Source organism: Aspergillus aculeatinus (genome assembly GCF_003184765.1).
Source record: "Aspergillus aculeatinus CBS 121060 unplaced genomic scaffold BO66scaffold_12, whole genome shotgun sequence".
NCBI lineage: Eukaryota > Fungi > Ascomycota > Eurotiomycetes > Eurotiales > Aspergillaceae > Aspergillus > Aspergillus aculeatinus.
The window spans coordinates 391,066-416,550 of record NW_020291481.1 but is presented as its reverse complement, the minus strand read 5'-3'; the positions used below and the strand labels follow the sequence as shown (position 1 = coordinate 416,550).

Sequence of the window (25,485 nt, the reverse complement as noted above, 5' to 3'; positions counted from 1 at the left end):
CGCCGGAGCAACTCAATTAACCACGGTAGTAATTAGTGTCTGTCTGTCTGTCTGTCTGACTTGCAGATGAGGGGAAACAGAAACCTTACTAGGAAAGAGGAGAGAGAGAGAGAGAGAGAGAGAGACTCCGAGAACCCTGGCAGTCACGGGATCCTCGAGGAAGAAGACTCGGAAATCTAATCGTTGTTAAAGTTTGGGGCCGACGGCTTCATTGCACTGCATTCTGAACTTCCAACGGTGCTGTCAAGTAGATCGATATTGGAGAGCTCATCCAGAATAATTGCCTGATGTCACTCGCATCAGACAGGCGTGACTGTCAATAGCTACTATTTGCGTAGCAGTTATGAATAATACCAAGAATGATGATTTTGTCGACTATGTTTCGAAGATAACATTAGCAGCCAAAATGAATCAAGAAAAAGCTATACAATATACTCTCAAGCAGAACAAGTGGTGGCAAGTGTGGTTGTAGTTAGCGAAGTATGTACTGTACTGCATAGGACTGACTATATTGAAGTTATCTCTGGCAAACGCCCGTGTCAGGCACATATATCCTTGACCTGATATGCCGTAGCTTTGGGCAGATATACATGAAAATACTCCTAGCCAAGCATCCACCCAGTATATGAAGACTTGACTGTGAGCCATAAGTTGACCAGTACTTTTTGATCGAGATGACTCGTTCACAACATCCATATGACACATGCCGTTGTTTACATTGGCCTGAGGCACAAAGACAATTCAGGCTCCAAGGCTCCAAGGCTCTACGCCCCCCGGGCTTATCGGAGAACTGGACGCGTCGAACACGTAAACAAGCTGTCGCTCCGCGTCACCGCCGGGAGCTTGGGCCAACTCCTGCAAGGAAAGTCCTTCCAGAAATACCAGAGCACCCCCCCCAATGGAAGCGCTCTACGTACTAGATCTGGATTTATGTCCTTACATAACCTCACAGGAATTCTATCATTCATCAATAGACTGATCGAAAAAAAAACATTAGAGAAAAGGGGACGGGATCCAGAGTCGCTTAGGTGAGGATGCGGTTGATTAAGCTATTATACAGCAGTCTTTGCTGGCCTCACACTTTCTGCAGCTTCATTTCGATATTTCATCATAGACGCTCAAATCAGGTTTCCTTACAGCTCTGAGATTCAGCGCCGGGACTCCCTTATTCAAGTCAAATGTGTCCGAAAGCCGCCAGTCCGTACAGTAAACATTTCCCATTGATATCCTTCATGAACAGAAAAGCAAGGAGAGGAAACCACCACCGTCATCCGTACCAGAAGCCGTTGAATAGATAATAGAATATAGAAAGCCACAAATACACGTCACACGAGAAAAGACACAAACGCCGTTGGGTCCACGCAATAAGACCTAGGGGATTGGGGAGCTTTAAGAGGACTCCTCATCCTCTTCGGCGGCAGCCTACACCAACACGGTTAATATATTTCAGAGCATACGGAGTTCACGACAACTTACGTTGTAGCTGGCCTTCTCGTCTTCGTAACGCTTCTTGTCGGCAGCAGCCTTATCCTCGTAGGGGCGGCGCTCCGAATCGCTCAGGGCCTTCCACCGCTCTCCGAGCATCTTACCAACCTGACCTAGAGGACTGTTAGCGACAGGGTGCATGCCATCAGGGAGATCGCAAGCAGTACGTACCGAAGGAGATACCAGGGTTCTCCTCGCGAACCTTCTCGCGGTTGTCGTTGGCGAAGAACATGTAGGCGGAGAGACCACGCTTGGGAGCGTTGGGGTCTAGAGCAACAAGTCAGCCACAGCATTGTCGATGAAAAGGTGGATGCTTACCCTTCTTCTTACGCTCAACACCACGACCCTTGGTCTTGCGAGTAGCCTTCTCCTTGGGCATTTTGAAAATGAAGTCTGCAGACGTGAAGATTAGCCTGGAAGTTGGGGACTGTTGAACTTGGCGGATGAAAGGCTCGCAAGGACAGCAGAGAGGTGCCAGACAGATGACTTTATCCAAACAGAACGGCGGAAAGAGAGAATCAGACAAGTAAGGAGGGGAATTGCAGAGCGCGTAAGCTAGAAGGTGGAGGGAAGTGTTGCGTCAACCCGTGGTTTGCGCGCGCCCAAACAAGAACGATCGCGGTCGCAAGCCAAACGACACCAAGAGGGCAAGTCGCGCAGAACAGTGACTTACCTGACAACCAAGTCAGGCAGAAGGCGAACGACAAGGAAACAGAATTGGCAAGAAAAGACTGTGGGGGAATCAAAAGAGCTTGGGGGTAGATCAGGGCTGTTAGGAACTATAAGAGTGCTGTTGCAGAGGGCGCGACAGCGAGATCGCGCAACTGCGGAGGGAAAACCAAGGGAAATGATGATTTGAAAAAGCAATCAGGATGGAAGAAAACGGGATTGAGGAAGAAAATCAATTTGTGTTGGTGTTGAAGAAACAGTGCTCGAAAGGCGGAATGTTGATATGGAACCTACCGATGCGGTTATATGCAGTACTTTTTTGTATGGGGAGAGAGAATTGTATGGGAGGAGAGCAGGTAGAGTGAGTGAGTGAGTGGTGAGTGAGAGAGTGAGTGTGAGAGAGGGAGGGAGAGAGGGGAGAGTAGTAGTAGTAGGAAAAGAGAGAGAGAGAGAGACGGGAAGGCGGGCGGGCCATTACCTACCTACTCTTCCTACCTCACCCTCACTCACTCTTGGGAAGGGGGGAAGTGGGCAGCACAGCAAGGGAAACAACCGCTCTCTGCCGGCTGCGACTGGCTGGTTGGTTGCCGGAGAATGGTCCGTATGGTTCCATACCCGTCATGTCTTGTCATTTTCTTCTCCTCCCCTCCTGCGATTCTCCGCTGCGACATTCTGGCTGACCTTTCACGCTTTGTCTGGGCAACTTGAGTGGTCTATCCTTCAGGGTTACAGTGCTCCTTTCAGCAAATCTAAATGACTCCCACTCCCATGGTCCAATCCATGCTTCAGTTGCCGACTGAAGAAAAAAAGGTGGGTGCTGAGCATTGCACCTGATGCAGCTCCACCGTTACCCCCAGTATGATCTAATACCGTACATTGCTCATACCCCATTGTGCGCCACTACGGGGTGGGTAATTGACCTTGGGTAAAATACATAGCCGTAACACGATGGAAAGAGAGGTCGCTCCATGCTGTATCCGATAGTTACCACTCCAATAGTAACGGGCAGCTTACCATACTGCAAGCTGGAAGCTACCGGGGCAGTACAGTGAGTATCGTACATCCGGGGCAGGCGCTCAGGGAACAACTGCTACTAATCTGGCAGCGCTCAGTCGTACTTCCACACCGCGCGACTGCCCCCAAATGCCGCGCCATTGAAGGAAGTTCCTTCGTCGGTACATCTATTCTGGGGAGGATCTGCGAAGGCGCGTCTCTGAATAGCTAGTAATTTTGAAAACATTTTGGGCTTCCATCTCTTTGAAAGGATGTTCACATATACATAGGCAGCTGCATTATTGGGCCATTTCGATCTGTTTGTAACTGACCACTGCACAAAGACATGAATGACCTGGGCTGTCTTTTGTACTGTACCTCGGTGGAAGGAACCACGGCCGAGCTGGCGCGATCTCAATCAAGAGATCACATCCGCGTCGATAATTCTCCGCGTTATCCTGCCATAAATCCTGTGCCTGCCTCCCTCAGGGTAAGTAAGATCTAGCCCTGCAGAGTACTAGACGAGGATGCTCTTTGCGCGCAGCTCTCACCCATCTCCCGCGTTCAATTCACTGGCGCTAAGTTATCGAGAGTAGTCAAGATTTTATCAACTCAACTGGTGCCGGCCCTGGATATCACTAGCAGTATTATTATTGTGCTATTTACCCCGAAAAAAACTGCCTCAAAGGCATTCTGATGCTTGATGTATCTACTCTACATGGACCAAGCGCTATATAGAAGTCGTATGATGTGGATACCCTACAGCGCTCCTTGCACAATTGACCTTCTATAGGCCGATGAATATGCCTCTGACTGAGACGAGGACGATGGCTGGCCCATTGCTGTGCTGGAGGTGGTAACAGAGTCTAGTGGCACTAAGAAGTGCTCCTGTTCGAGGATAGGCCGCTTCTTCCAATGAACGGCGGAATGAGTACTGCAACTGTGATGTAGAGGTCATAACAGGAGAACTATTGTTAACTAGATTAATCATAAAAATCTTCCTGCCAATTCTAGGGAGACAGAGTCCAAGGAGACGGAGTTACTACACAAGTACGCCTACTATGCAATTATTATTGATTGGAATCTCCTATTTCAAGTAGTAGTGCCAACTTTCCTTCCGTTGGCTATTGTACCAGTCACAAACCACTCATACTTGGTGATCATCTATTGCTCTGTGTCCGGTTTTCAAGACCAGTGCTGCTGCTGCTGCTACTCAGTCAGGTCAGTTACATCCTACTAAGATTGGTGAAGTCCTGTAAGAGATTCCTGTATTGTTAGAGAATCTCCTTTTCTCGCACCAGCAAGCTTGAATAGGCGGAGCCTGAGCGTACAGTACAGCATAACTTACGGACTCCTCTTTCTCTTACTTATAATGGGTTAAGGTCCCCAATTGTACGACTTTCTCGGTCATATGGCAGAAACCCCCAAGCTTGCTCACTAATAGCCTGTGGTAATATTGGCGGTTGTTGTCGCTACCCCCCCCCAAAAAAACAAATATCAGCGGGTTGCAGTGATCTATCTTGAGGGTTGCATAGAGGGAGAGGAAGACCTTCCAACGACGTCCTGTACAGTACCGGTGCAAATGCCACCGCATTCCGCACTGCAAACAACACCCATTGAAAACTTACAGTATCGGCAAAATACTGGATCCGCGTACTATGTACAACCTTCCCAACGACGTCTAACAATACCTGAATGTGTGTATTGTAATCGGGGCAGCTGCGCCCTGCCCTCTCAGTAATTCTCAATCCATAGTGAGGGGTCATTGACTCCGTTGCTTGGTTCTACCGTTCTAGGTGGAAACGCCGGGCTCTCTTCTGGTTTGCTCAGATCTTTCTCTGTCTTCCCTCCACCCACCCCTCCTCTAAGCAAATCTCCTCAGCTCACATGCAAGACTTCTAGGCTGGCCAGTTTTTGGCGGCGTTTTGCTTTACCTGCAGCTGTGACTGCTAACTTACCGCCAACCCAGCTGTCAGTTCCCTTTTGCCCTTTGTTTCTTGTCTGCTGCAAGGGCTCCCTCACTTTATCGGCTTGGGGTCACCGTTTGCTTACCCATCCATACCTAGTATTCAACCCTCAAGTTGCTGCTGCTGCTGCCACCACAAAGCATTGGCTAACTAGCCCACCCACCGTATGACGAAGGCTTAGTAGCTTCTTTGCCTTCGGCCGGTGGGCCATGATGTCACGTGGGTCACACCACTCAGTTCAGTCTTCGCGCCTTTTTTTTTCTCAGCCCCAATAGTTAGCTCGAGCATTGCAACTTCGTCAGACTTCTCTAAGATCTTCCTGCCGATTCTTATTAATCGATGGCTATCGTGCGGAGCGGACCCCCATTGCTCAGTCATAATGTACTCGAGTATCATTTTGATCGATCATCAAGTCCCATGCGAGCCATGGAACCCCAAATAACCCGTCATTGGCACTGTTCGATTGTCGATCCACCATTCATCAAGGGTATAATCCTTTCCACCCATAACGCCTGACCCGAGTAAACGCTAGAAAACCACCCTACTCTTCTTCGTAGTTACAGTACATTAATCGTCAGACTCATCTAGAACCAGGGCGGTGAGCGTTTCGTCTTCGGCCCAGTTCACTTCGCTCCCAACAACTATAGCGCTGGCGATGCTCTTCATGACCTCCCATCTCGCTTTGCTTCTGCGGTGATCTGCCTCCAATTGCTCTAGCTGTGATTTGAGCTCCGGGTCATCAAGATCCTCCCTCCAGGATTCATCATCCTCTGTGAGGGACAGTAGCTCGCGGACCAGTTCTTGATTCTTCTGGTGGAGCTGTAGATTCTCTACCTCCAACCCAGTAAGCTTTTGGAGCGACGCCGTATGCATGGCATTCAAATTCTCATGTATTGTGGACAGCACATCGCGACGATTGATCAGCCGATGAAGGGCCCTATTGTCTGTTAGTGGAGGCAGGAAGGTCAACACATGAAGTGCAGGGCTGGTGAAGCATAGAAGACCATATCGAAGGGGAAGAAATACCTTTCAGCGGGAGTGGTGGCCTTCAGATGAACAGCTTTTAGGGCAGGATCAGTCATAAGAACGGTTCCCACAGCCTTCCTCCTGACTGTGTAGGTGGCTCTCGCCTCCAGCAGCTCACGTTCTGCTTTGGCTAGTTCCTCTTCCGCATTGTCACCCGAGAGCAATTCCGTGTCTGTTGAAACATCAATAGGCATGAATAGCACAGATACTAGGGAAAGAATCGAAGAAAGGAAGGAGAGAAAGGGACGATCCATGCGTGCATACATACCTTGCTCTAGTAGTGCCTTTTCTAGTTGCTGTTCCTGGATCTGGTGATAGAGCTGCAGGATCAAAGTCTCCTTGTCCGACAACAATACCGTATCGCGTGGATCATCGGTCGCAAGATTTAACAGGGCCAGTTCACCTGGGCCCAGGTGAGGGAGGGAACGAAGGTTCGCAGAAGTCATGGAATAAGACCTCGTGGCAAGTCAAGTCGGAGAAAAGGCTCTCGTGGGATTTACAGTAGTATACTTGTTCCAAACTTCTTGTTCTCTTTCCCAGCGTTGGTCTCGCTCACCCATCGAATTTGGGGGGGGGGAGTTGGAGATCGACGAGCGTCCAGATGCTGCTGGGTTCAAGGGCGGTGGAGTTCCCGGCCGTGCGGTGGGCGGTCCCGGGGCACCTTGTCAAATGTGTACGGAGTACTGTGTAGAGCTACTCATGTACACCAAGTGAGCTTCTGAGATTATTTGGTTAGCTCCATTAGTTAGTTATAACTTACCACTGCAATTAAGGTTGTTATTATGTATGTCTGGCTGCTTTGCTTGACTACCGACAACGGTCAGACGGACTGACAAGGAATTCATTATTTACTGCTCCGTCTGTCTTCTTCCTCGTCTTCTCCATCTTCTTCCTTCCTTATCTTCTCCCTTCCCGCATTCCTTCCCTTGAACTTCCCCCCCCCCCTCTTCGAATACGTTCTCGACCAGCTTCTCTCTCCGCTGCTCACCTGGTGAGGAGGTGATGTCTTTGCACATCTACATAGCTCACACTGGTGAGCATTTTCTCGCTGATCCGGTGTCTTTGGCCTCGTAAGTTATCGTCACTGCCGCCTTTTACCCCGGCTTCCTTCCTCATCTCCAACCATCACCGCCTTTTGGATGCTCGACTATCAGCCTTGGACTTCCAGTCCCTTATGCCGTGGGGTGGCTCCGATAATATGACAATGAGCTGACGCTATCGAAATCATTATTCAGCCCGGATGCACTGCGAACATGGATCACTCGCAACACATCGATTCCCTCCCAGAGGCAGATCTTGATGACTGCCCGGGGAAAGAATGTCAAGGCCCAAACACTTGCCACGGAGGTACGCATACAGTTTCAGCAGCCACACTGGAAAATGAATACTACTTATACTTGTGTTGATTTTCTTGATTGATAGACCGAGATATTTGTGTATGATAGACGCTATGTCAGCGAGCCAACCACTTTCGAGCTTCCGGAACTGCCTCCACCACAGCCACTGACTCCTGAGAACCCTCCCGATACCTTGACGAACCAGAACGATCTACAAGCATGGAAGTCTCTTTATAGTGCCAGAAAGGACTGGGCCCTGAGTCTCACGGAGCGCTGCGCCACCGTGGATAAACAGATTCATGAACACAATGAGCGCACAGACATCATCAACCGAGCGGCCGGCGTAGCTCTCGAAAACCTCAAGACTCACGTGGGGACCTTGGAGCATCGCTTCCAGGAAGCGCAGACATGGGCGAACGGGTTGTTGAAGGATCAACATGCCGCGTTGGATGGTTGGAGGAAGGCCCTTGCATCGTTGGAAACCATTCCGGCTCGGAAGGATTTCAACTTTCTAGGACGTCCGTCGACGCCGACAAAGCGTGAAGATCAGTTGATGGGAACTCTACGCAACTATGTGGATGTGGAAGAAGTGCAGAGAGCTGGCTCGGAAGCACCGGAGGAGTCGTCGCGTTTTGCACAGGAGGTTAGCAATATTGAGAAAAACGTTGGTACAATCGCAGCAGATACACAACGTCTTGTGGATGATGCTCTCCCTGCCGGCGTTGATGGCGTGGATGGTCTGCTGCAGGAAGTTGAAACTATCTCTAAGAAGATCCAATCCGACTACGAACATGTCCTGGCTCTATCCAATAATCAAAAGGCGCTGGCGAATATATCTAGACTCGCGCTCAGTCACACGAAAGATCTACTCCCATCGCTGCTGGACATCAGTAGCGAAATCCAGGCTGGCCTGGAAGAAGCTGTTCATCGGAATAACGCCGCTATCAAAGCGGCTTCTAGTCATATGCGGCTCATCTCGTCGATCGAGTCCCGGCTGGCTGATGTGCAGACTCAGATCAACAACCTCAATTTTCGAAGCGACGCATTCGACATTATTTACTCCGTGTTCCACATGCCCATGATCTACGGCTCAGTATTGATTGAGGCGGCGCGGCGTCGTGAGTTCAGCGACAAGATGAAAAACGATTCATTGACCCTAGCGGAAGAGATGTCAGTCTTTCGCGAGGAGGAGCAGCGGCGACGGAAGAAGTGGATGAAGAATATGGGGGAGTTTTTATCGACTTCGGACACCTCGACGCCTGGTATTGAAGTCAACCTTCGAGGTCAGGAGTACGAATGGCCAGTTGTCAGCAGAAAGGAGATTGAGTCATACATCGAGGAGCTGAAATCGAAGACTGGCATGGCCCAATTGGTACAGGAACTTAGCCAGCTTTACAAAGAGTTGGATGCCCCTACCCGATTACAGCGTCGCAGATCCAAGGCTTTTAAACAAGGCAGTCTCTTTGATCTCAGTCGAAGCTCCCTCTTGCTGCGCAGCGATGACATGGTTCGGAGCCTGAGAGACGAAAAGGGAAAACTTGAGGAGAGGCTGAAAGGCTCCGAGAGTCGCATCAGGAAGTTGGAAGACCTCCTGCATCGCCAGAGTCACATGAGTCGACCTTCTAGCGGAAACTTCTCCCTAGACTTTCCCAGCTCGCCTGCGTCGCCTCACCCTGATACGTTGTCGAGGCGGTCATCTGTGTCCTCGCGACGGATGTCTTCCAACCAGTCACCCGAGGAAAAAGCGCTCGTTCAGCGTATAGTGCATCTGGAAGCGGAGTTGGCAGCAGAACGGGACACGGTACAGCGGCTGCAGAAGGAAGCGCATGCGGAACGTCAATCGAACACTGATAAAATTCAAGAAGAGCAGTCGACGAAAAAAGATCTAATTGGCAATCTTGAAGCCCGACAGCGTGAATTTGACGATGAGCGAAGATACCTCGAAGGCGAACTAAAACGGCTGAAGATACGTACCGAGGAGGTCGAAGAAGAGCTGGATAGGCATCTGGATAGTCGCGAGCACGAAAAACAGGACACTGATGAGCGTATTCACCAGCTTGAAGTCGAGTTGCAAGAGGCTCACGCTCGCGCCGAAGAGGAATCGCGCAAAGCCACTGAACTATTAAAGCAGATGGAATCTGATAAGGACGTGGCCAATGATCTTGGTCTCCGTTTAACTGAGTTACAGAACATAATTGCAGACAATGAGAAGCTGGAAAAAGAAAACCTTAGCTCTCTACAAGCTGCTTTTATGAATCTATCTCCCGGCGGCTCTGTCCCAGCCAAATCCATGGACATTACCAAGGCAATCGAGGTGCTTTCTGAAGGACTCTCTATCCATGCAAAGAATGCAGAAGAGAATGCTCTGCAGGCTGCAGCAGAGTATAAAGAGCTTGAAGAGCGCCTGAACCAGATGGAGGTGGACACCGAAGAGTTGCGAAAGCGTGCAGACGCACGGGAAGCGGATCTGTCTCGCGTTCGTGAAGAGCTGGCACAAGAAAGATCCAAGCTAGAGATCGTCAATTCTGAGCTGGAAGACGAGCGATCAAAACTCATTGCACTTCAAACCCAGTTTGCCGCCGGTGAAAATGGCTCTGATGCTCTCCGAGAGCGAGTCACGCAGGAAGAACGAAAGCTCACCAACCTCTCTCAACGATTGGCCGAGGTCGAGACCCTAGCTCGCCAGTCGGAAGAAGAGGTCACGACCTGGAGAAAGAAGGTGGAGGCGATATCAGAAGCCGAGCAACGGGCTACGGTACGGTTAGAAACATGCGGGCTTAGATCCCAGCAGCTTTCTAAGCAGCTTTTCGCGCAGGTTGAGAAGCTGGAACGCATGCTCGAGCAACTTGGGTTTACCATTATCCGGCAAGACGGAAACATTGTTGTGCAAAGATCTTCCAAAGTCAATATCATGTCTGTCACGGGTGAAAGTCTTAGCCAGTCCGGAGTGGTCTCTGTGAAGCCAGACGCGAGTCTCCTAACTTGGATGCGCGCCGAAACCAAAGAGGAAGAGACCGATAGGTTTATGGCTTTCATAGAGTGCTTGTATCAATTTGATGTGGACATTTTTGGCGATGCCGTCGTCAAGCGCGTCAAGGACATTGAGACCCTCGCCCGGAAGTGGCAGAAGGAGGCTCGCGGGTATCGCGACAAATATCACCGGGTGCAAAGTGAAGCTCACGACAAGATTGCGTATCGGTCTTTCAAGGAAGGCGATCTCGCTCTATTCCTGCCGACGAGGAACCAAGCAATTCGGTCTTGGGCGGCGTTCAATGTCGGCGCACCGCACTATTTCCTACGTGAGCAAGACGCGCACAAACTTCAGACTCGAGACTGGCTGCTCGCTCGCATCACCAAGATTGAAGAACGAGTTGTGGACCTCTCCAAATCGCTGAATGGCGCCAACCCTGACCGAAGATCTATTACCGAAGTCAGCGACGGCACTTCCTTCGATGATGAGAATCCTTTCGAACTCTCAGATGGTCTTCGTTGGTACCTTCTCGATGCTACAGAGGAGAAGCCTGGAGCTCCCGCGACGCCAGGCCTTGGGAAGAGCACCGTTGCGCCAGCGCACGTCGACGCCAAGGGCAGCATTCGCCTGAAGCGCACCTCCGCCGGCGGGGATGTCGCCAAGACTCTGTCCAAAAGCCTTGATAGTCGGCGGAACAGCTCCAATTTGAAAAAGGCACCCTCGACACCGTCACAGCGCGGCAATGAATCCACCGTAGATCTGGCCCGGCAGGCTGAGGATGATGCACCTGCTGCTGTGGCTGCTAGCTCACGACCACGGGAGGCACCGTCTAATGCCGACGAGGTTCGCCGCAACCCACTCCAGGATCCACAGAGCAGGAGATAGTAAATTCGTCTGCGGTGGGTTGGTTGGTTGGGAGCTGACGAAATGCAACAGGGTGCGGGCCAGATCCCCGGTACTTCATTCCGTCCACAGCCGCCGTTCATTCCTGGCGCTAGAAGTTCCTCTTCGTCGGTGCGGCTGGAGGATGTCGACGTCTCGTCCATTCATACGCCGGCTAGTCGGCGAACCTCGCGTTATCGTCCCTGGGAGAAGTTGTGGTCTGTCGACTACCGTGTAGAGAGCCATGGTCGCCAATGAGCTGATGCAGACTAAAAGTCCCAGCTCAGAAACAGCAGGCTGAATCCCTGGAAGGTATGGAACATACGCATGGGATGGCAGATCCGGGCCTGATATGATACCCTACGAAATGGAAATGGCTCACATGTTTGATATCTTGCTTGTTTTCGATTCTTTGCTTTATCTGTCTTGATTAGCCGGCGCAGACTAGACACAGGCACGTTGCTATGGACTCTGGTTTGAAACATTTGCACAAAGATGTTTGATTTAAATGAAATAGATTGGGAGCGACAGATGCCCTGTAAACCCCATTGCCACGCCTCGCCATGCACCACCGATGCTCCCGATGCCTCAAGCCTTTCCGTAAACAAAGATGTTTTCTCTCCTGCAACATCCGAAAAAACCAGTCTATATTACAACAAGAACGAATAATTACGGTAAAGCCCCAAAAGCACGAGAAAAGGACAAAAAATGGGTAGGATAACTAATCTAGCTGTTCCGTGAACTCCTCCATCCCACCCACGTCCTCCCAAAACTTGTCGAAATCCACATCATTCTCCTCGAAAAGCTGCTTGACCTGCTTCATGGCCGATACCTGCCTTTCGGGCGTGAACCCACCGGGTTGAGTGCTCTCGTACTGAATCAGCTCGACCCACCGGTAGAACAGGTCCTCCTTGCCCATGGCGGTCAACTTCTGCTGGAACTCGATGATCTGATCGCGCTGGGCCGATCGGACCGCGTCGTCGCTGATCTCTTGCTTCCCTTTGCCTTTCTGGTCCTTCTTCGACGACGACGAGGAGGAGGCAGAAGAGTCTGCATCCGGAACGGAGGTCTGATTCTCGTCATCGACCCGCCAGACCAACCAGCCGTGAGCGTCCGTGTTCACCACCACCGCCGTCCGGAACTCTTCCAGCTTGACGGCCTGTTCTTTGCTGTCCGGGGAGCCATGGCCTCCGTCGACCATCTCATGCGCCACGATCATCGCCTCGTAGTCCAGATCCCAGTCCTTGTCCACGAGCAGGTAGCCCGTCTTCCGGAGCTTCTCCGGCGTCACGGCCGTGACGATCCGGTCGCGCGTCTCCTCGTCCTCGCGGATCCAGCGGTCGCGCTTCAGGTCCTGCGTCAGCCCGGACTGGCTCCGGCGGACGATAATCTCGCGGTCGCGGAACCCGACGCGGCGGCGCCACTGGACGGGGCCGAAGACGAACCGGATCGGCCAGGGCAGGAGCACGGTGACGAGGAAGTAGTCGAGCAGGACGGTGAAGAACCGGCCCAGCAGGAGGCCGGAGATATCGCCCCAGCTGAGGGTGGCGGTGTCGACGGAGAGGGCAGTGGTCAGGCCGACCAGCGAGGCGAACATCGCCGGGTAGATGTGGCGCACGGAGTAGACCCGGTAGGCGAGCAGGCCGACGATGGCGAGGTTCATGAGCACGGGCACGACGAAGGTCTGCTTCTTCTGGCTGATCGGCGTGCTGTCGATGTGGATGAGGTAGATCTCGCGCGGCGAGAGCGGGGAGAGGAGGGGAAGGAGGCTGGACGGGGCTTTCGTGAACGGAGGCAGAGGCATCGCCGCGGATTGAGAGGCTGATGTCGATGTGCCGGATCCCGAGGAGGAGGATGTGGTCGTAGAGCCCTTGGCCTTGGGGCCTCGTCGGGCGGATTTGGCCATGTTGTTTTTTTGGAATGCTCGTGCTTTCTTTTGCTGAAGGTGGAGAGATACGAGGGTTTGGAGGGAAGCTTAGCACTCTTGAGCCCGGCGCATGCAGATTTCCCGGTCTTCCTTTATAGTTTTCCAAGTGGCTGATAGCGTGGGGGGGAGGAGGCGCAAAGGATAAAAGTAGGAAGCTAACAACGGGAGTATGTCGATTCGCCTGACCGGGTCACATGTGGTTAGTTCAAACGCTCTCGGAGTCACTTGTTTCGAGGAAGGAGGGGGGAAGATCATGGAGTGTGATGGGCTCATCCGTACCTGATCAGTAGCCGTGAACCGACGTGGTTTAATTGACTGGCTTGTTAGGGAAATCAGTGATTTATGAATGATCGAATGTATGAATCGGGGAGAGGAGAAGGAGGAGGAAGATGACGCCCATCGCCCACTAAGCCCGATCGGGGCCGCGGCCGCAACGAACTCCTGGGCGCGAGTCTCGTCGAGTTGCCAATCAATTAATTGCATTCGCTCCATACATTCATTCACTGCCCTGTAGCATTCCCTCTGCTTCACGGAGCGCACTGTCCGAAATTCCACTGGCCCGCCCCCGAGGGCATCCGCTTGCCTGTGTTTTGTCACGATGCCTTCCACCCCCGAACGCAGGAGCGACCGGCCCTCGTTGTCGCGTCGCAGCAACCGCCACAATCAACCCACCGACGAGCATCCCTCCCCCTTCGGAAGAGCTCGCCAGGCTCATCTTGCAGACCATTTCGACGCGTCTTTGGGCCTCAGCCCTCCCTACGAATCCAACTCGCCCCGTCGTCGTCGGAACTTCAGCCAAACCAATTCCTTACGAGGTGCATTCGCGTACGCCTCACGTCTGGACAGTATGCCGGACCGAGAAGCTGCAGCTGCCGACGCTTCAGCTGGGTACGGCTCGTATGGACGAAATCGAGATCCCTTCCTCCTTTCGTCTCCGGTATCGAACCCTCCGAACGAGCTCGCGGAAACGTACCGCCAAATCGACGATGCGGGTAGCCTCATTGACGAGGACCCATTGGATGCAGACTTCCAGCTGACTAGCCTCCGCGGTAACCGTAGTCGCGGGTCGTCGTCGGCGTCGGCGAGGAAGAGAACTGACTGGTTCACCTCCTATAGCCCGGACTTCTTGAACGACGTACCGGACGAATCCTCCCGCCGGAAACAGGTGGACCGTGTCGACGACGAGCGGCGCTTGAGAAGGGCTACATCCAGTCGGTCACCTGTTCTCAGCAATGCAGGGACTCGAGACGCCTTGACTTCGGAAAACCTTCAGCGACGCGACGAAGAGGGAGAGATCCAGGGAGGGGCAATGGATGTGGAAGACGATGACAACGAGCCCAGGCCTGCGTTCCATCCACCTCAGGGCTGGGGATCCAAGGCGAAGTACCGTAGCGACTGGCTGAAGACTATGACGCGACGCGACAACCTCCCGTTGGGTTCCACAGCGGATAGGTCGAAAGACCCCTCACCTCCGAGGGTGAGGGCGGATCGGGACACACAAAGTAATTTGGAACGAGGGACCATGGTCGGAGAACGCTCTACGGGACGATACGACAGGGTCCCTCTCTCTGACGCGCAGAACAAGTTGTCTTCGGAACAGAGAGCCGAGAAAGTCACCGAGGGCGAACGGATCCCCAACACACCGATCACTCTATACCCGAGCTCGACCTTCACCAAACGAAGCCCAACCAAGAGGGACTCACAGGATCTACTCCGAAAATTGTCACGGACTGAGAGCCCCGGGCAACGGAACACCGATGAGTTCAAAACCCCGGAAGCTCAGAAAGTTCAACAAAGGCCACGGATCTACGACAAGACGCCAGTCGTTACTGGTGCTTGGATTGATACTCCGATGACTGAGCGAGTGGACAAGTTTCCCGAAGAACTGTCGCGGGATATCGTGCCGTCGCCGCCGCAGAATTACCGATACGCGTCATCTTTCCTGCCTCGAGAGTCCAGAATTAGCGAGGTGTCAGAGCCATCTGAGTCGGAGGCTCTAATTAAGACAGACAATGAAGACAGAGAACAAAAGCGAGAAGAGCCTGCTTTTGTCAAGAAAGAACCCGTGGTAGAGAACAAACCAAAGGACGACAAGACAGAAAAAGACATCGGAAAGGTTAGCAAAGAAGGCCAAGAAGAAGAACCGAAGAAGGGAAAGCAACAAGGGGGGCAACCGGAGGCAAGTCAGACGGTCAAGCCGAAGAACAAAAAACCGTTGGTCAAGCCAGACCTGCCAAAGAGCGCACTTGAAACTGTATTACAGGACTTTAAAGCTCACAAGGAGATACTCGACGTGGGTGACGATACGATCGAGTCCCTTCAAGGACTTCTTGAGGGAAAGCCGAGTGAAAATGCTACTGCGGAAGAGGAGGATGCTGCGTACGAGAAGGCTATTTTGAAGAAACTTGAGCTTGCAGGCTCCGGAGATAACGAGACCGTGGATCTAGATCGCCTGAACGAGAAGCTGAAGTCGCTGGCGGAGAACATACAAAAGGTGAAATCGGGATTGAAGAGCCTTGAGGAACAAGCCTCGCGCGACGCCAGCATCTTGACCGCACCCTTATCCAAGGGTTCACAATCTCCACGAGCAACCATCTGCGCGAAGTGCCAGGCGGAGACTGAAGGCCGGGTTTACACCATCATCTCCTTTCCTCGGCTCTGGAAACGCGATCCCATCTCCCGACGCGTCCGTCCCACCGGCCTCGGATGGTGCCTCCTCATATTCTTGGCCTGGTTATACTCCGAAACCACCATGTGCGACTACTATTGCCACCCCATCATCGCGAACGTCTGCGAGGGCAACTGTCTCCGGCACGATGCACCTCAATTCCCCTACGTGATTCCGACAATGCTTTGGCGCTGGCTGAATCTCTCGTCCATACTCGCACCGGTCTGGGCCATTCTTATCGCCACAGTCAGATTCGTCGCCCTCTCCCTCGGCCTCTGGGACGGTTTCGTTGCGGAGCCCCCCCGGCCGCTGAACCTGTCGGGCGAGATCCGCATCCACGGAACCCGCGTTGTAAGTCTCGCACAATCCACAGCAGCAGCAAGCCGTGGTGGTGGTGGTGGTGGTGGTGGCTTCTTCTCGCCGTCGAAGTTGTGGGCCGGAAGGGACGACGAGCGACCGGTGGTTCCCGAAGCCGTTCCGGAATTAGACTTGAATGGGGGTGGGCGCAACCCCAGCCAGAGTCATGGAGGAGGCCATGCTGGATCTGGTTCCTGGGACGACGACGGGTCCATGGATGATGATGAGATTATTTAGTTCAGTTACAAGCAGGTCACCCCTAGGTCATATAGTTTTTTTGAGGAGATCCATTATTCGACACATTACTTCCCAGTGCATGGTGTTTTGGGGGCCGGAATATGATTCATGACTTGGTATTGAAAGGGAGGAAGGAAGCTCTACCAATCTATTAGCCTTTATCTCTCTCTCAGATCGCTACTATACCTTAAGCATCGTTTCGGCCTGAACTTTCTTCTCTGTATTGCTTTGCATCATGGTTGAGTTGGTCAGGGTAAGGGTTTGATCCGGCGGCTGTAGGATTGAATCCCGAGGCGCCATGCCATGCCGGTACAGCTCTTATCTAAGGTTATCGTGGATCTGCGCGAACCCGTGTTTACTTTCCCCTTTCCGGTAGTACTACGTACTAAATTAGTCGGAGACTAGATACTAGTACGTACACACTAAGATCCTTCATGCATAGAGCAACTATTTCATCTGAGCGGAATACATTCAATCGTGTTCATTATGCTAAGCGCAAATAGTCTAACAGGGTATTGAACCATGAACAACATTAACAAATCGAGTAACACGCCAAGCGGAAGAGGTCAAACCTAAACTGTCACATCATCCACAAGATCAATTGGGAAGAATTGAGAACACCTTAGAGGGGTGGGGGTATGGAGAATGGAGAAAGAGCTAAGGGAGGGAACCTTAAAGGTTGTTGTGTGTATGGATGGTGTGTCCGGGCGGGAAAGGAAAAATCACAACTTGGCCTTGTCCGCCCACTCCCTCTGCAACTCCCTCTCGCCGTCCAACCGCCACTGCGCATTCACGCGTAGCCGCTCCTCGACCTCCTCGTCCGAGAGCGTGACTGCCTTCTCCACGGGAATCGCCTTCTCGGAGAGCAACTTATACCCGATGAATGTAACCTCGCCGCTCTTCGCCTTCACTTCCTTCCCCTTGTGGAACACCGCATCGCGACAGAACCGCGCCATGCCATCGTAGAACCGCCGACCCGAGGGCGCGTCCAGCATCACCATCCCGAAACAGTGCGGCATGCCCTCGAACTGCTCAACAAGGATGGGGGCGCCGGCGCGGTGCATCTTGCGGGCAAGCACGAGCGCCTCGTCCGTGAGGCCTTCCTCGCCGATGGAGAGAAGCACGGGCGGGGCGTCGGCCCAGAGCTCCGCGTCGCCGGCGATCGGAGAGACGAGCGGGTGCAGGAGGGAGGAGGCGTGTACGTACAGGTCCACGCGCGGAGGCTTCACGGGCCAGATGTCGTCGGCGGGGACCACCAGGGGCCGGAAGAACGGGTCTGTGGCGGGCGTAGATGCCGGCGCATCCAGGTAGTCGTAGATCGCATTATGGGCCACTGAGGGCATCGACCGGGTCATGTCACACCAGGGGGAGGAGGTGGCGACGCCTGCGGGGAGGGCGATGGGGATGTCGCGGCCGTGGAAGCGGATGGTGGATTGAACGCGGCGGAGAGTCAGCAGGAGTTGAGTGAGAACGAGGGAGAGATTGCCCCCTGCGGAGTCGCCGGCCAGGATGATCTTGTTGGCAGGGATGGGGTCATGGAGGGAGCCCGGGGGTGGGGAGATGAGGGAGAGGTAGGCGACGAGGGCGTCGGTCAGGGCGGCAGGGAAGGGGTGCTGGGGGGCGAGACGGTAGCGCACGGAGAGGACGGGGGCCCCAGTGCGTTTGGAGAGTTGCGCAACGGTGGGACGGTGCGTGCAGGGATCCATAAGGCTGGAATTGAGCGGTGAGTTTCGTGCAAGATGATACCATTGATCCTTAAGAGGTCATGGGAAGAGAGAGAGATAAAGACAGGGAGAACTCACAAGTAAATCCCCCCATGGAAGTAGAGAATGACCATGTCTTCCTTCGATTCCTTCTTCAACTCCTCATACTTGGCCTCCTCGGAGATGTCGGGCTGCGGGGCGTTCTTGTCCACGCCACTGCGATAGCCCGTCCATTCTGCTTCGACCGGTGCCACTCCAGGCAGATCGTAGGTCTCATCGCCCGTTCTGAGGGCTTCAATGGCTTTCACGACTGCGTCCTGGACGTCGATCTCCGGCTGCGGAAACGTCACCTTGGACACCCACATGGGACCCTTGATGCCCGGGTCGCGGATGCTGGCTTTCTGCTGCTCGGAAATGGAGGCGCTGAAGCTGAGGAGCGAGCGAATGATGGCGACAGTCAACTCGGTGCGGAGATCCTGCTTGCCCTTGACCGGGGAGAGGCGAATGGCATGGAGGAAGATGACTTTGAGTACGAGCGGGATGCGCACAAGGATGGCCTTGAGCACACTGAGAGGGTTATCGAAATTCCTCATTGTGTTGTTTCAGACTAGGAAAGACGATGTAGAAATGAATGGAAGGTGAAGAGGACAGGATAAGGAGGGGAAACCGCCACAACAGGGAAACACCGAGAAGGAGAGAACAAAAAAGTAAGAGAAGAAACGAAAAGAGAGGTAGGTAGCAGGAAGCAACAGACGAGTGGGGAAGGGGCGATAAGGGGAACAGAGGCAAAAAAACCATGCCTCGGTTCATGATCGGAGGGGCAGGGACAGTTGGATAACAAATCATGGATCGAGGTTTAGTTCTGCACAACACATCTGGCCCCTGAACCAGATACAAGTAAATGTTTTGTTGGCGTCATCAGAACCGACGACCTGAAAGCCTTCTAATTGTATAATTGTTGTAACCTATAACTCATGTTGATACGTATACCCATAAACTCCCTCACATGGCACGGGAATTAAAGTTCTGCAAGACCCCGGAAACTCCTTATTTTTAGAATGTTGGATCCGATCCTTATGGCGATAGAGCCATGCGGCCTTACATCATCGCCGAGCCACTAACCACCTCCACAATCACTTAACCTATCATAACTACTCTATCATCAAAGTCACAAAAATCATGAAGAAATCTTTTCTTTGTTTCATTAGAATAATAATAATACAATCACAAGGCCCATGATAGCTAGCATATCTTCATCACATCATCCAGTGAAAGTGGTTGTCAAGGAACAAGTAAAAAGAAAAACCACGCGCAATAAAATCAAAAGATGATGCTTGCTCATCTAGAACCGACCAGCAGTTTCCTTAGCCTTGCCCTTGGCTTCACCCAGGAGCTCGTCCGTCTTTCCCTTGGCCTGGCCAGCAGCACCCTTGGCCTGACCCAAAGCCTCCTCGGCCTTGCCCTTGCCCTTGCCGGCCAACTCGGCCGCATCACCCTGCAGTTCGCCGGTCTTGGCCTGAGCCTGGCCCGAGGCAGCGCCCACGGTACCCTTGAGCTTCTCGGCGGCGGTCTCTGTTGGCGGGTTCAATCAGGTTAGCCTAGTCCCTCCGAGTAGGGAGGAGAAAGGGAAAAGGAGTGAAGTAACGTACCTCCGACCTCAATACCCTTCACGGCAGCATCAGAAACAGTGCGGTCGGCGGCCTTGAGAGTGTCCTTGGCGGATTCAACGGGACCCTTGTTCAGGCAGGCGCTGGAGGAGAGAGCGCGAGTGGCGCCGATGGAGATGGAGGGGGCAGTGGGCTTGAGAGCCGCGGAGGCGGTGCGAGCGACAGGGGCGATGCGAGCGATGAAAGACATGGTGGGATATTGTATAAGATGTATGTTGAGATGTATGTATAGAGTAATAGTAATGGTGGTAGTAATGGGAGTAGTTGTACCAATTGAGGATGGTTCTTGAGACTGAGGATCAGATGTGAATATACGGAGTAGTTGTCAGTGTAGTCCAGGAAGCATGCTGGCAACCAGAGTCTTATAAGCTTGAGGCATGGCAGTTGAACGACGTCATGCTGGGCAGCTTGGCTTGGCTTGCTTCTCTTCTCTTATGTCGCTCTTACGTCGATGCCCGCCCGCCACCTCTCGTACTCCCTCTCTTTTGGGCTTAGCCCATTTCCCCAGTGGGTCCCCCGCAAATCCCACCGCCCGGTCTGGTCCCCGGCAGAATTTGCTCTTGCTTGTACGTACTGTAAGTTTTAGTTAGAGAACTACTTATAGAAGAACACTACTTTGATCAGCCCTAAGTGCTAGAACTTGGCTCTATCTCTGATGTAGTCTAATCAAGTGCATGCTTCCTCGCTGTACATTTCAGCACCGTGCACAAAGTGCTTTCTGCCTCGTATATCTCGGATCCAGAAGGCGGTGTAGCTGGGATGCTCCCGTTTCCCCGCACCTTTCTTCCTTTACGCCTTCTTTCATTCTTCTCTCCCCCTCACACAAATCATCTCTGAAGTCGGTAAAACTGTGAAACCGTGTGTATCTGCATCAAATTAACTACACCTTATTATTTGCTTAGTGTGGCATTGCTCTATTGATGATACAGTCTCAAACAAAACTGGTCATCGGTGCCCGGAAAATGATGAAAATGAATCAACAAGCCAAATATCCACAGACGCGTTACGCCGCCCACATGCGGGGATGATACATGTCAACACCGAGCCCTCCATTCCCCCCAACCTGCTATGCTGTTTTCACGCAATATAATTCCGACAAACCTGACGCCAAATAACTGAGAGTACTTTTCGTTGTTGCTTATTCGATCTTGATCCCGTTTATGGGTTATTCTTGTCGTGGAGGAGAGCTCCCACTCCGGGCTCGCCCGCCGCGCGGCTCCGCCATCGGTATGGTGATCTCGTGTGAGAGTAGAGGTCCGGAGAGGTTTGGGTGGTAAGTTGCAGGGTACCCAGGCAAGAGTTGCCCTGCTGCTGCTGCATACTGCACTGGCCCACCAAACTGTGGTCTGCTGTCAACATTCATATGCGGCCACACAGGCTCGAAGGGGACGGGACCCTCTAGAGGCTCCAAAGTCCGGAGATGTGCCGCTGCCGCTGCGTACGAAAGCTCTGCCTGAAATTTACTTGGCCTTGGCGGTGGTGCCAGCTTCGGGATTGGTGGAATGATGTTAACTGGGGTCCATCTATGGGGATACGGGACTGGGTCGGTGGCCCACGACTGTTGTGACTTCGCGGACATATCACGAGACATCGGCTCTGGGGCCGGCTCGGACGTGTATCCAGCGTGCACGTCTGAAAACGGTGGTGATGTTCCGGGCATGATCGCAGACGGATGGGAAACTGGGCCTGTTGATGTCGATGGTGTGGTGCTCAGTCGACGTGCTGCTGATATATCGATGTTACCCTCATATGGCAGGCCTGGCGCGAGATATGTCATAGAAGGTGTGCTTGCTGACATATCGCCCACTGGAGACCCAATACCACTGAAGGACGTGCCCAGAGGCGCTCTATATCGACTAGCCGTTACCCCGAGTTCCAAAGCATTCAACTGATGGCTCAAATACGCCGGATCAGGCTCACTATATGTCGAAGAGGTCATTGGAGGCTTCGAAGACATAATGTTGCTCGAACGGTTGAAAAGTGATTCTTCAGAGGATTTATCCTGCACACCCTGCAACCTTGGCCGGCTTCTATTAGGAATCGAGGATGACCGTGGCTTTTCAGTGATATGTTGCGCCTGTCTGGCTGCAATCGTGGCGTAGCTCGGCGAATCATTTTCCTTCGACAAGCTCTTTGTGAAATCGCCTGGAGCACTTGCAAATTGCCTGCCGTTCATCTGGGGGCGCGTGATTTTTGTGACCGCCGTCAACGCCTCCGACGCCGAAGTCCGAGAGCTGCTACGGTCTTGGTCTCCAGGCTTGCCCGATATGCCCTCTACGGGGAAGACCTTGAGAACAGGCGCTGCAGGCTGAGAGCCACGAATGTGATGCGGTAAACTAGGCCGTTTAGGCTTGTTACCAGCAGGCTTTGGGGGCTTCGAAGATTTCTTGACAAGATGCCAGCCTCGGTCATCCGACGTATTCGTACTAGATACCACTTCAGATGAATTGGACTCAGGCCTCTCGCTTTCTTCACCCGTTTGCGAAATTGGAGGAGCGCTGCCCGCCTGATCCTGGCTGGAATGACGAAATATGTGTGGGAGGAAAGGCTTCAGATTGAATTTTTGCGGGCGCGGAGCGGCCTCCTGCGGAGACTCCACCTGGGGCGATGCTGGTTCAAGCCAACCAGGCAAGTCCTCAGCGGCGGACTCAGGCACCGATGAAGACGAGCTACTTGATCGATCAAAGACCGAGCGTTGGTTATAGATCGAACCAGACCTTGGTGAAATCCGATCTATCTCCCTGGAAATACTCCTCTTCAATATCCTCATGTCTTCCCGCGCCTGACGGACCGCAGCTGCCTCCCGGGCAGATCGTCTTGGGAAGTGCTCGAGCACCTTTGACACATGAGTCTCAAACTCGCGGTAATCTTTGACAAGTCCGTAGCCGTCGGTTTCGTTTCTTGTTTGAACTTTCGTGTACGAGGTGCTGAGTACGTCGCATACCACGACAAGCCATGAATCATACAATCCAGTCTCCGGAGCGTTTGGGTTTGTGGCGGCGGCTTTCCTCCGCTCTTCTTCATCCATCATCTTCAGCTCATCACGGCAGAACCCCTGAACGACACTGTGGATCTTCAAGACGTCAATCGTTCCTGCATTCTGCAAAACTGAAGAGAAGAAGGCTTCCTGACTGCTTTCTGTTTGCGACTCAGAGAGGTCCGGTACCACAAACTTTTGTTCCAGCACATTGTCTCTCTCTGCCTGAGGCGACAGAGCTGCGGGGTGCAGCGGGTACGAGTCAGACACTCGTTCAATGAGGCCATACCTGATCAAGATTCCAATCGTCGTGTCAAGATCCCCCGTTTCTCCGCTTCTGCTCTGGGTGATGACTCCAGCCCTCTGCTTTATACGTGTTGAGAGACCCAAGGTTAAGAGACCAACCGGGATATGGTGACTAAAGAACGAAAGCATGTTAACCAGGTTGAGTGCCGTCCAGTGCCCCAGACACATTAGGTCGTGCATGATGCTTAGAAACGGTTCCGCCAGCTTTTCGTCTGTCAAATGTGAATTGATGTGATAACGCTCAATTGGCTTCGACGTGGCGCTAAGCCTGTGGCCAATCGCATGTATAGCGAGTGGCAGGCACTCATAGTGAGTTACCAGTTCCGTGGCTTTCCTGATCTGGCCTGCGGTTGGTTTTCTGATACCGAGGTCTTCAAAAAGCAGCTTGCATGCGTTCTCCGGCTCGAGTGGCTTCACCTGAAGGCAATATGGCTCGTATAAACGTTGTTTCCTCTTCAGGGTTTTATCCACCGAGGTGTAGATGATACTGCAGTTCTTGTTGAACGGGAGAAACTGCTTGAAGTTGTTGATATCATGCTCGTGCGCAAAGCTGATTCCGTCGAACACAATGAGCCACCCTTCCCGGTTTTGCAGCCATGTCCTCACCGAGTCTACATACTTGCGAGATGGGTTGGTGTCGGGGTACCGGAATTCCTGCCCATCCGTCAGTGCAGCCGCCTGAGCCATATCCCAGAAACACTTGTAGGTTGATTCAAGTGACTTGGCATCGACCCAGAAAATCCCCGCTGGGTAGATATCTCGATGGGTGCACACATATTGTCGTGCAAGGTGTGACTTGCCAGTCCCGGGTCCTCCACAAATCAAGACGGCCATTAGACGCTCCGCTCTCTTCTTGGCTTTGAACAAACGCGCATGCAACACTTCAAGCTCTTTCTTCATGCCTACAAATGTTGCATTTGGATGGAAGCCGGGTGGGACCACAAACAGCGGATCTGCCCGTAGCGATCGTGACATAGGAAGCTCGGTGCTCTCTGCCATCGCCATTTCTGATACAACCGATCGTCTTCTCTCAGAAGGGAGTACCATTAATTCAGAGTTACCTGAGACATAGTCAGCATTATCGACTGACAATGTGTCCATGGCAAAAAGAAGCAACTAGGATACATGGAGCAGAGAAACAGACGAAAGTATTGAGACGACGAAGAAGACAATTACCGCCCCTCCACGAATTTCTTCAACACGATGCACCGCCTAGAAATGCTTACTATAAGGGAAAGAAGGTTCCGGGGGCTCTTCGACCTCGTACTGATTCCAGGTAATTGGAGAATGGGGACCAGGAAGCATGTGTGGCCTACCAATTGTGCGAAGGTCCGGGGCGCTTCTTCCCAGTTGCTCCGTGTCAACTATCCGTACATCGTCAGCTCTTGGCGGCCGCTTGGGTAGGAACGAAGTGAAAGAGTTACGCGAAGGCAATCGACCGAGATCACATACCATTTCCAAACATCTCCCGGGCTATGGTCTCTTTCATGAGCCGGCGCGCTTTTCCCTCTTCGATCCAGCGTTCATGTATGGTCGCTGGGGCGTCACGCGAATATCGCAAGAGAGCCTCTGCCACAGCCTCATATCCAGGAGAGCCCTCATCGTCAAATTTGCACATATGGCTATGGTCAGCTTCGATGCCCATCCGTTCGACACCTTCCATGTAAGGTGCCGCAGAGCTCTCGTCGACAATCAGCTCGCGAGTGCCCTTGACGTCACTGGACAAGGTTTCATGAAAGAAGTAGATGTGGAAGCGACTAGTGATATCAGCGAAGAGGCTATTGATGTTCTGAAGAGTCTCGTTGTTTGTCTTGAGGGCTTTAACCAAGTGAGGCGAAGATTCCATGAACTTCTTCGGCATTACAGCACTACAGATATTCTGCAAAAGCGCGCCCCACTTTGCGACGTCGGATCCGTTGTGGGGAGTTCCGAGAAACAGGATGCCGTACGTGGAAACGTATATGGACCTGAGATGCTGGATCTTCTCGTTGTTCACGCTCCGGCAGTATATCAGGGTGCGCTTGACGACCAGGCCGCCCAGCGAGTGGCAAACGAAAATTATTGGCCTTTCTGAACAATTCCGCAGCTGAACGAGGTCAATATGTATACCCTGGGACAAAATACGACTTCCGCGCGAGTCAGACGAAGGAGCGGAGGAGGGGCGATATCACTCACATTTCGGTTCGCGGCCAAGCCCGAGGCCAACGTTTCTGCATGATTATGAAGACGGTCTTTCGAGGCGCCGTCGGTGAAAGCCGTGACATTGGCGTTGTATCCGTACGTCAAGAGGCGAACGCGACTAGGGCCGAGGAC

General features: G+C 52.7%; 8 protein-coding genes across 8 annotated transcripts; 2 read left to right on the top strand and 6 right to left on the bottom strand.

The window, feature by feature from the left end:
* Nucleotides 1-1,210: 1,210 nt before the first annotated feature.
* nhp6 (high-mobility group nucleosome-binding protein) lies at nucleotides 1,211-2,265 on the bottom strand. The gene is made up of 5 exons (XM_025644487.1): nucleotides 2,159-2,265; nucleotides 1,804-1,878; nucleotides 1,657-1,752; nucleotides 1,477-1,598; nucleotides 1,211-1,422 (listed from the first exon to the last, which is right to left on the bottom strand). Exons 2-5 carry the CDS (start codon nucleotides 1,862-1,864, stop codon nucleotides 1,390-1,392), a joined length of 312 nt encoding a protein of 103 aa, XP_025506205.1. The 5' UTR covers nucleotides 1,865-1,878; nucleotides 2,159-2,265; the 3' UTR covers nucleotides 1,211-1,389.
* Nucleotides 2,266-5,389: 3,124 nt separating this feature from the next.
* BO66DRAFT_390088 (centromere protein H) lies at nucleotides 5,390-6,722 on the bottom strand. The gene is made up of 3 exons (XM_025646929.1): nucleotides 6,409-6,722; nucleotides 6,141-6,312; nucleotides 5,390-6,051 (listed from the first exon to the last, which is right to left on the bottom strand). The coding sequence occupies exons 1-3, from the start codon at nucleotides 6,584-6,586 to the stop codon at nucleotides 5,682-5,684; spliced, it is 720 nt and encodes a 239-aa protein (XP_025506204.1). The 5' UTR covers nucleotides 6,587-6,722; the 3' UTR covers nucleotides 5,390-5,681.
* A 117-nt stretch (nucleotides 6,723-6,839) lies between these two features.
* atg11 (autophagy protein ATG11) lies at nucleotides 6,840-11,708 on the top strand (the record flags this gene model as incomplete). The annotated part of the gene is made up of 6 exons (XM_025650338.1): nucleotides 6,840-6,850; nucleotides 6,914-6,924; nucleotides 7,165-7,210; nucleotides 7,376-7,487; nucleotides 7,563-11,291; nucleotides 11,385-11,708. 6 exons carry the CDS (start codon nucleotides 6,840-6,842, stop codon nucleotides 11,586-11,588), a joined length of 4,113 nt encoding a protein of 1,370 aa, XP_025506203.1. The 3' UTR covers nucleotides 11,589-11,708.
* A 23-nt stretch (nucleotides 11,709-11,731) lies between these two features.
* Nucleotides 11,732-13,595, bottom strand: BO66DRAFT_390086 (uncharacterized protein). Its single transcript, XM_025646928.1, has 2 exons — nucleotides 13,537-13,595; nucleotides 11,732-13,438 (listed from the first exon to the last, which is right to left on the bottom strand). Exon 2 carries the CDS (start codon nucleotides 13,234-13,236, stop codon nucleotides 12,052-12,054), a length of 1,185 nt encoding a protein of 394 aa, XP_025506202.1. The 5' UTR covers nucleotides 13,237-13,438; nucleotides 13,537-13,595; the 3' UTR covers nucleotides 11,732-12,051.
* Nucleotides 13,596-13,754: 159 nt separating this feature from the next.
* Nucleotides 13,755-16,663, top strand: BO66DRAFT_390085 (uncharacterized protein). The gene has a single exon (XM_025646927.1). The coding sequence runs from the start codon at nucleotides 13,856-13,858 to the stop codon at nucleotides 16,517-16,519; it is 2,664 nt and encodes an 887-aa protein (XP_025506201.1). The 5' UTR covers nucleotides 13,755-13,855; the 3' UTR covers nucleotides 16,520-16,663.
* A 544-nt stretch (nucleotides 16,664-17,207) lies between these two features.
* BO66DRAFT_345183 (putative lipase/esterase) lies at nucleotides 17,208-18,815 on the bottom strand (the record flags this gene model as incomplete). The annotated part of the gene is made up of 2 exons (XM_025644540.1): nucleotides 17,208-18,229; nucleotides 18,322-18,815. The coding sequence occupies 2 exons, from the start codon at nucleotides 18,813-18,815 to the stop codon at nucleotides 17,242-17,244; spliced, it is 1,482 nt and encodes a 493-aa protein (XP_025506200.1). The 3' UTR covers nucleotides 17,208-17,241.
* A 585-nt stretch (nucleotides 18,816-19,400) lies between these two features.
* On the bottom strand, nucleotides 19,401-20,298 carry BO66DRAFT_427243 (uncharacterized protein). Its single transcript, XM_025650337.1, has 2 exons — nucleotides 19,872-20,298; nucleotides 19,401-19,794 (listed from the first exon to the last, which is right to left on the bottom strand). The coding sequence occupies exons 1-2, from the start codon at nucleotides 20,077-20,079 to the stop codon at nucleotides 19,565-19,567; spliced, it is 438 nt and encodes a 145-aa protein (XP_025506199.1). The 5' UTR covers nucleotides 20,080-20,298; the 3' UTR covers nucleotides 19,401-19,564.
* Nucleotides 20,299-20,779: 481 nt separating this feature from the next.
* On the bottom strand, nucleotides 20,780-24,644 carry BO66DRAFT_390082 (LipA and NB-ARC domain protein). Its single transcript, XM_025646926.1, has 3 exons — nucleotides 24,625-24,644; nucleotides 24,489-24,536; nucleotides 20,780-24,233 (listed from the first exon to the last, which is right to left on the bottom strand). The coding sequence occupies exons 1-3, from the start codon at nucleotides 24,635-24,637 to the stop codon at nucleotides 21,055-21,057; spliced, it is 3,240 nt and encodes a 1,079-aa protein (XP_025506198.1). The 5' UTR covers nucleotides 24,638-24,644; the 3' UTR covers nucleotides 20,780-21,054.
* Nucleotides 24,645-25,485: the final 841 nt, after the last annotated feature.

What these genes read in the sequence shown, in the direction of transcription:
- BO66DRAFT_427243 (XM_025650337.1), bottom strand. Translation starts at nt 20,079, where the DNA reads ATGTCTTTCATCGCTCGCATCGCCCCTGTCGCTCGCACCGCCTCCGCG. An exon ending in GAAGGGTATTGAGGTCGGAG is followed by an intron (nt 19,795 to 19,871) that starts GTACGTTACTTC and finishes ACCCGCCAACAG; the next exon opens with AGACCGCCGCCGAGAAGCTC.
- nhp6 (XM_025644487.1), bottom strand. Translation starts at nt 1,864, where the DNA reads ATGCCCAAGGAGAAGGCTACTCGCAAGACCAAGGGTCGTGGTGTTGAG. An exon ending in GAACCCTGGTATCTCCTTCG is followed by an intron (nt 1,599 to 1,656) that starts GTACGTACTGCT and finishes ACAGTCCTCTAG; the next exon opens with GTCAGGTTGGTAAGATGCTC. An exon ending in ACGAGAAGGCCAGCTACAAC is followed by an intron (nt 1,423 to 1,476) that starts GTAAGTTGTCGT and finishes GTGTTGGTGTAG; the next exon opens with GCTGCCGCCGAAGAGGATGA.
- BO66DRAFT_390086 (XM_025646928.1), bottom strand. Translation starts at nt 13,236, where the DNA reads ATGGCCAAATCCGCCCGACGAGGCCCCAAGGCCAAGGGCTCTACGACC.
- BO66DRAFT_390088 (XM_025646929.1), bottom strand. Translation starts at nt 6,586, where the DNA reads ATGACTTCTGCGAACCTTCGTTCCCTCCCTCACCTGGGCCCAGGTGAA. An exon ending in AAAGGCACTACTAGAGCAAG is followed by an intron (nt 6,313 to 6,408) that starts GTATGTATGCAC and finishes ATGTTTCAACAG; the next exon opens with ACACGGAATTGCTCTCGGGT. An exon ending in GCCACCACTCCCGCTGAAAG is followed by an intron (nt 6,052 to 6,140) that starts GTATTTCTTCCC and finishes AACAGACAATAG; the next exon opens with GGCCCTTCATCGGCTGATCA.
- BO66DRAFT_390085 (XM_025646927.1), top strand. Translation starts at nt 13,856, where the DNA reads ATGCCTTCCACCCCCGAACGCAGGAGCGACCGGCCCTCGTTGTCGCGT.
- BO66DRAFT_390082 (XM_025646926.1), bottom strand. An exon ending in CCCGGACCTTCGCACAATTG is followed by an intron (nt 24,234 to 24,488) that starts GTAGGCCACACA and finishes ACTATGTCTCAG; the next exon opens with GTAACTCTGAATTAATGGTA.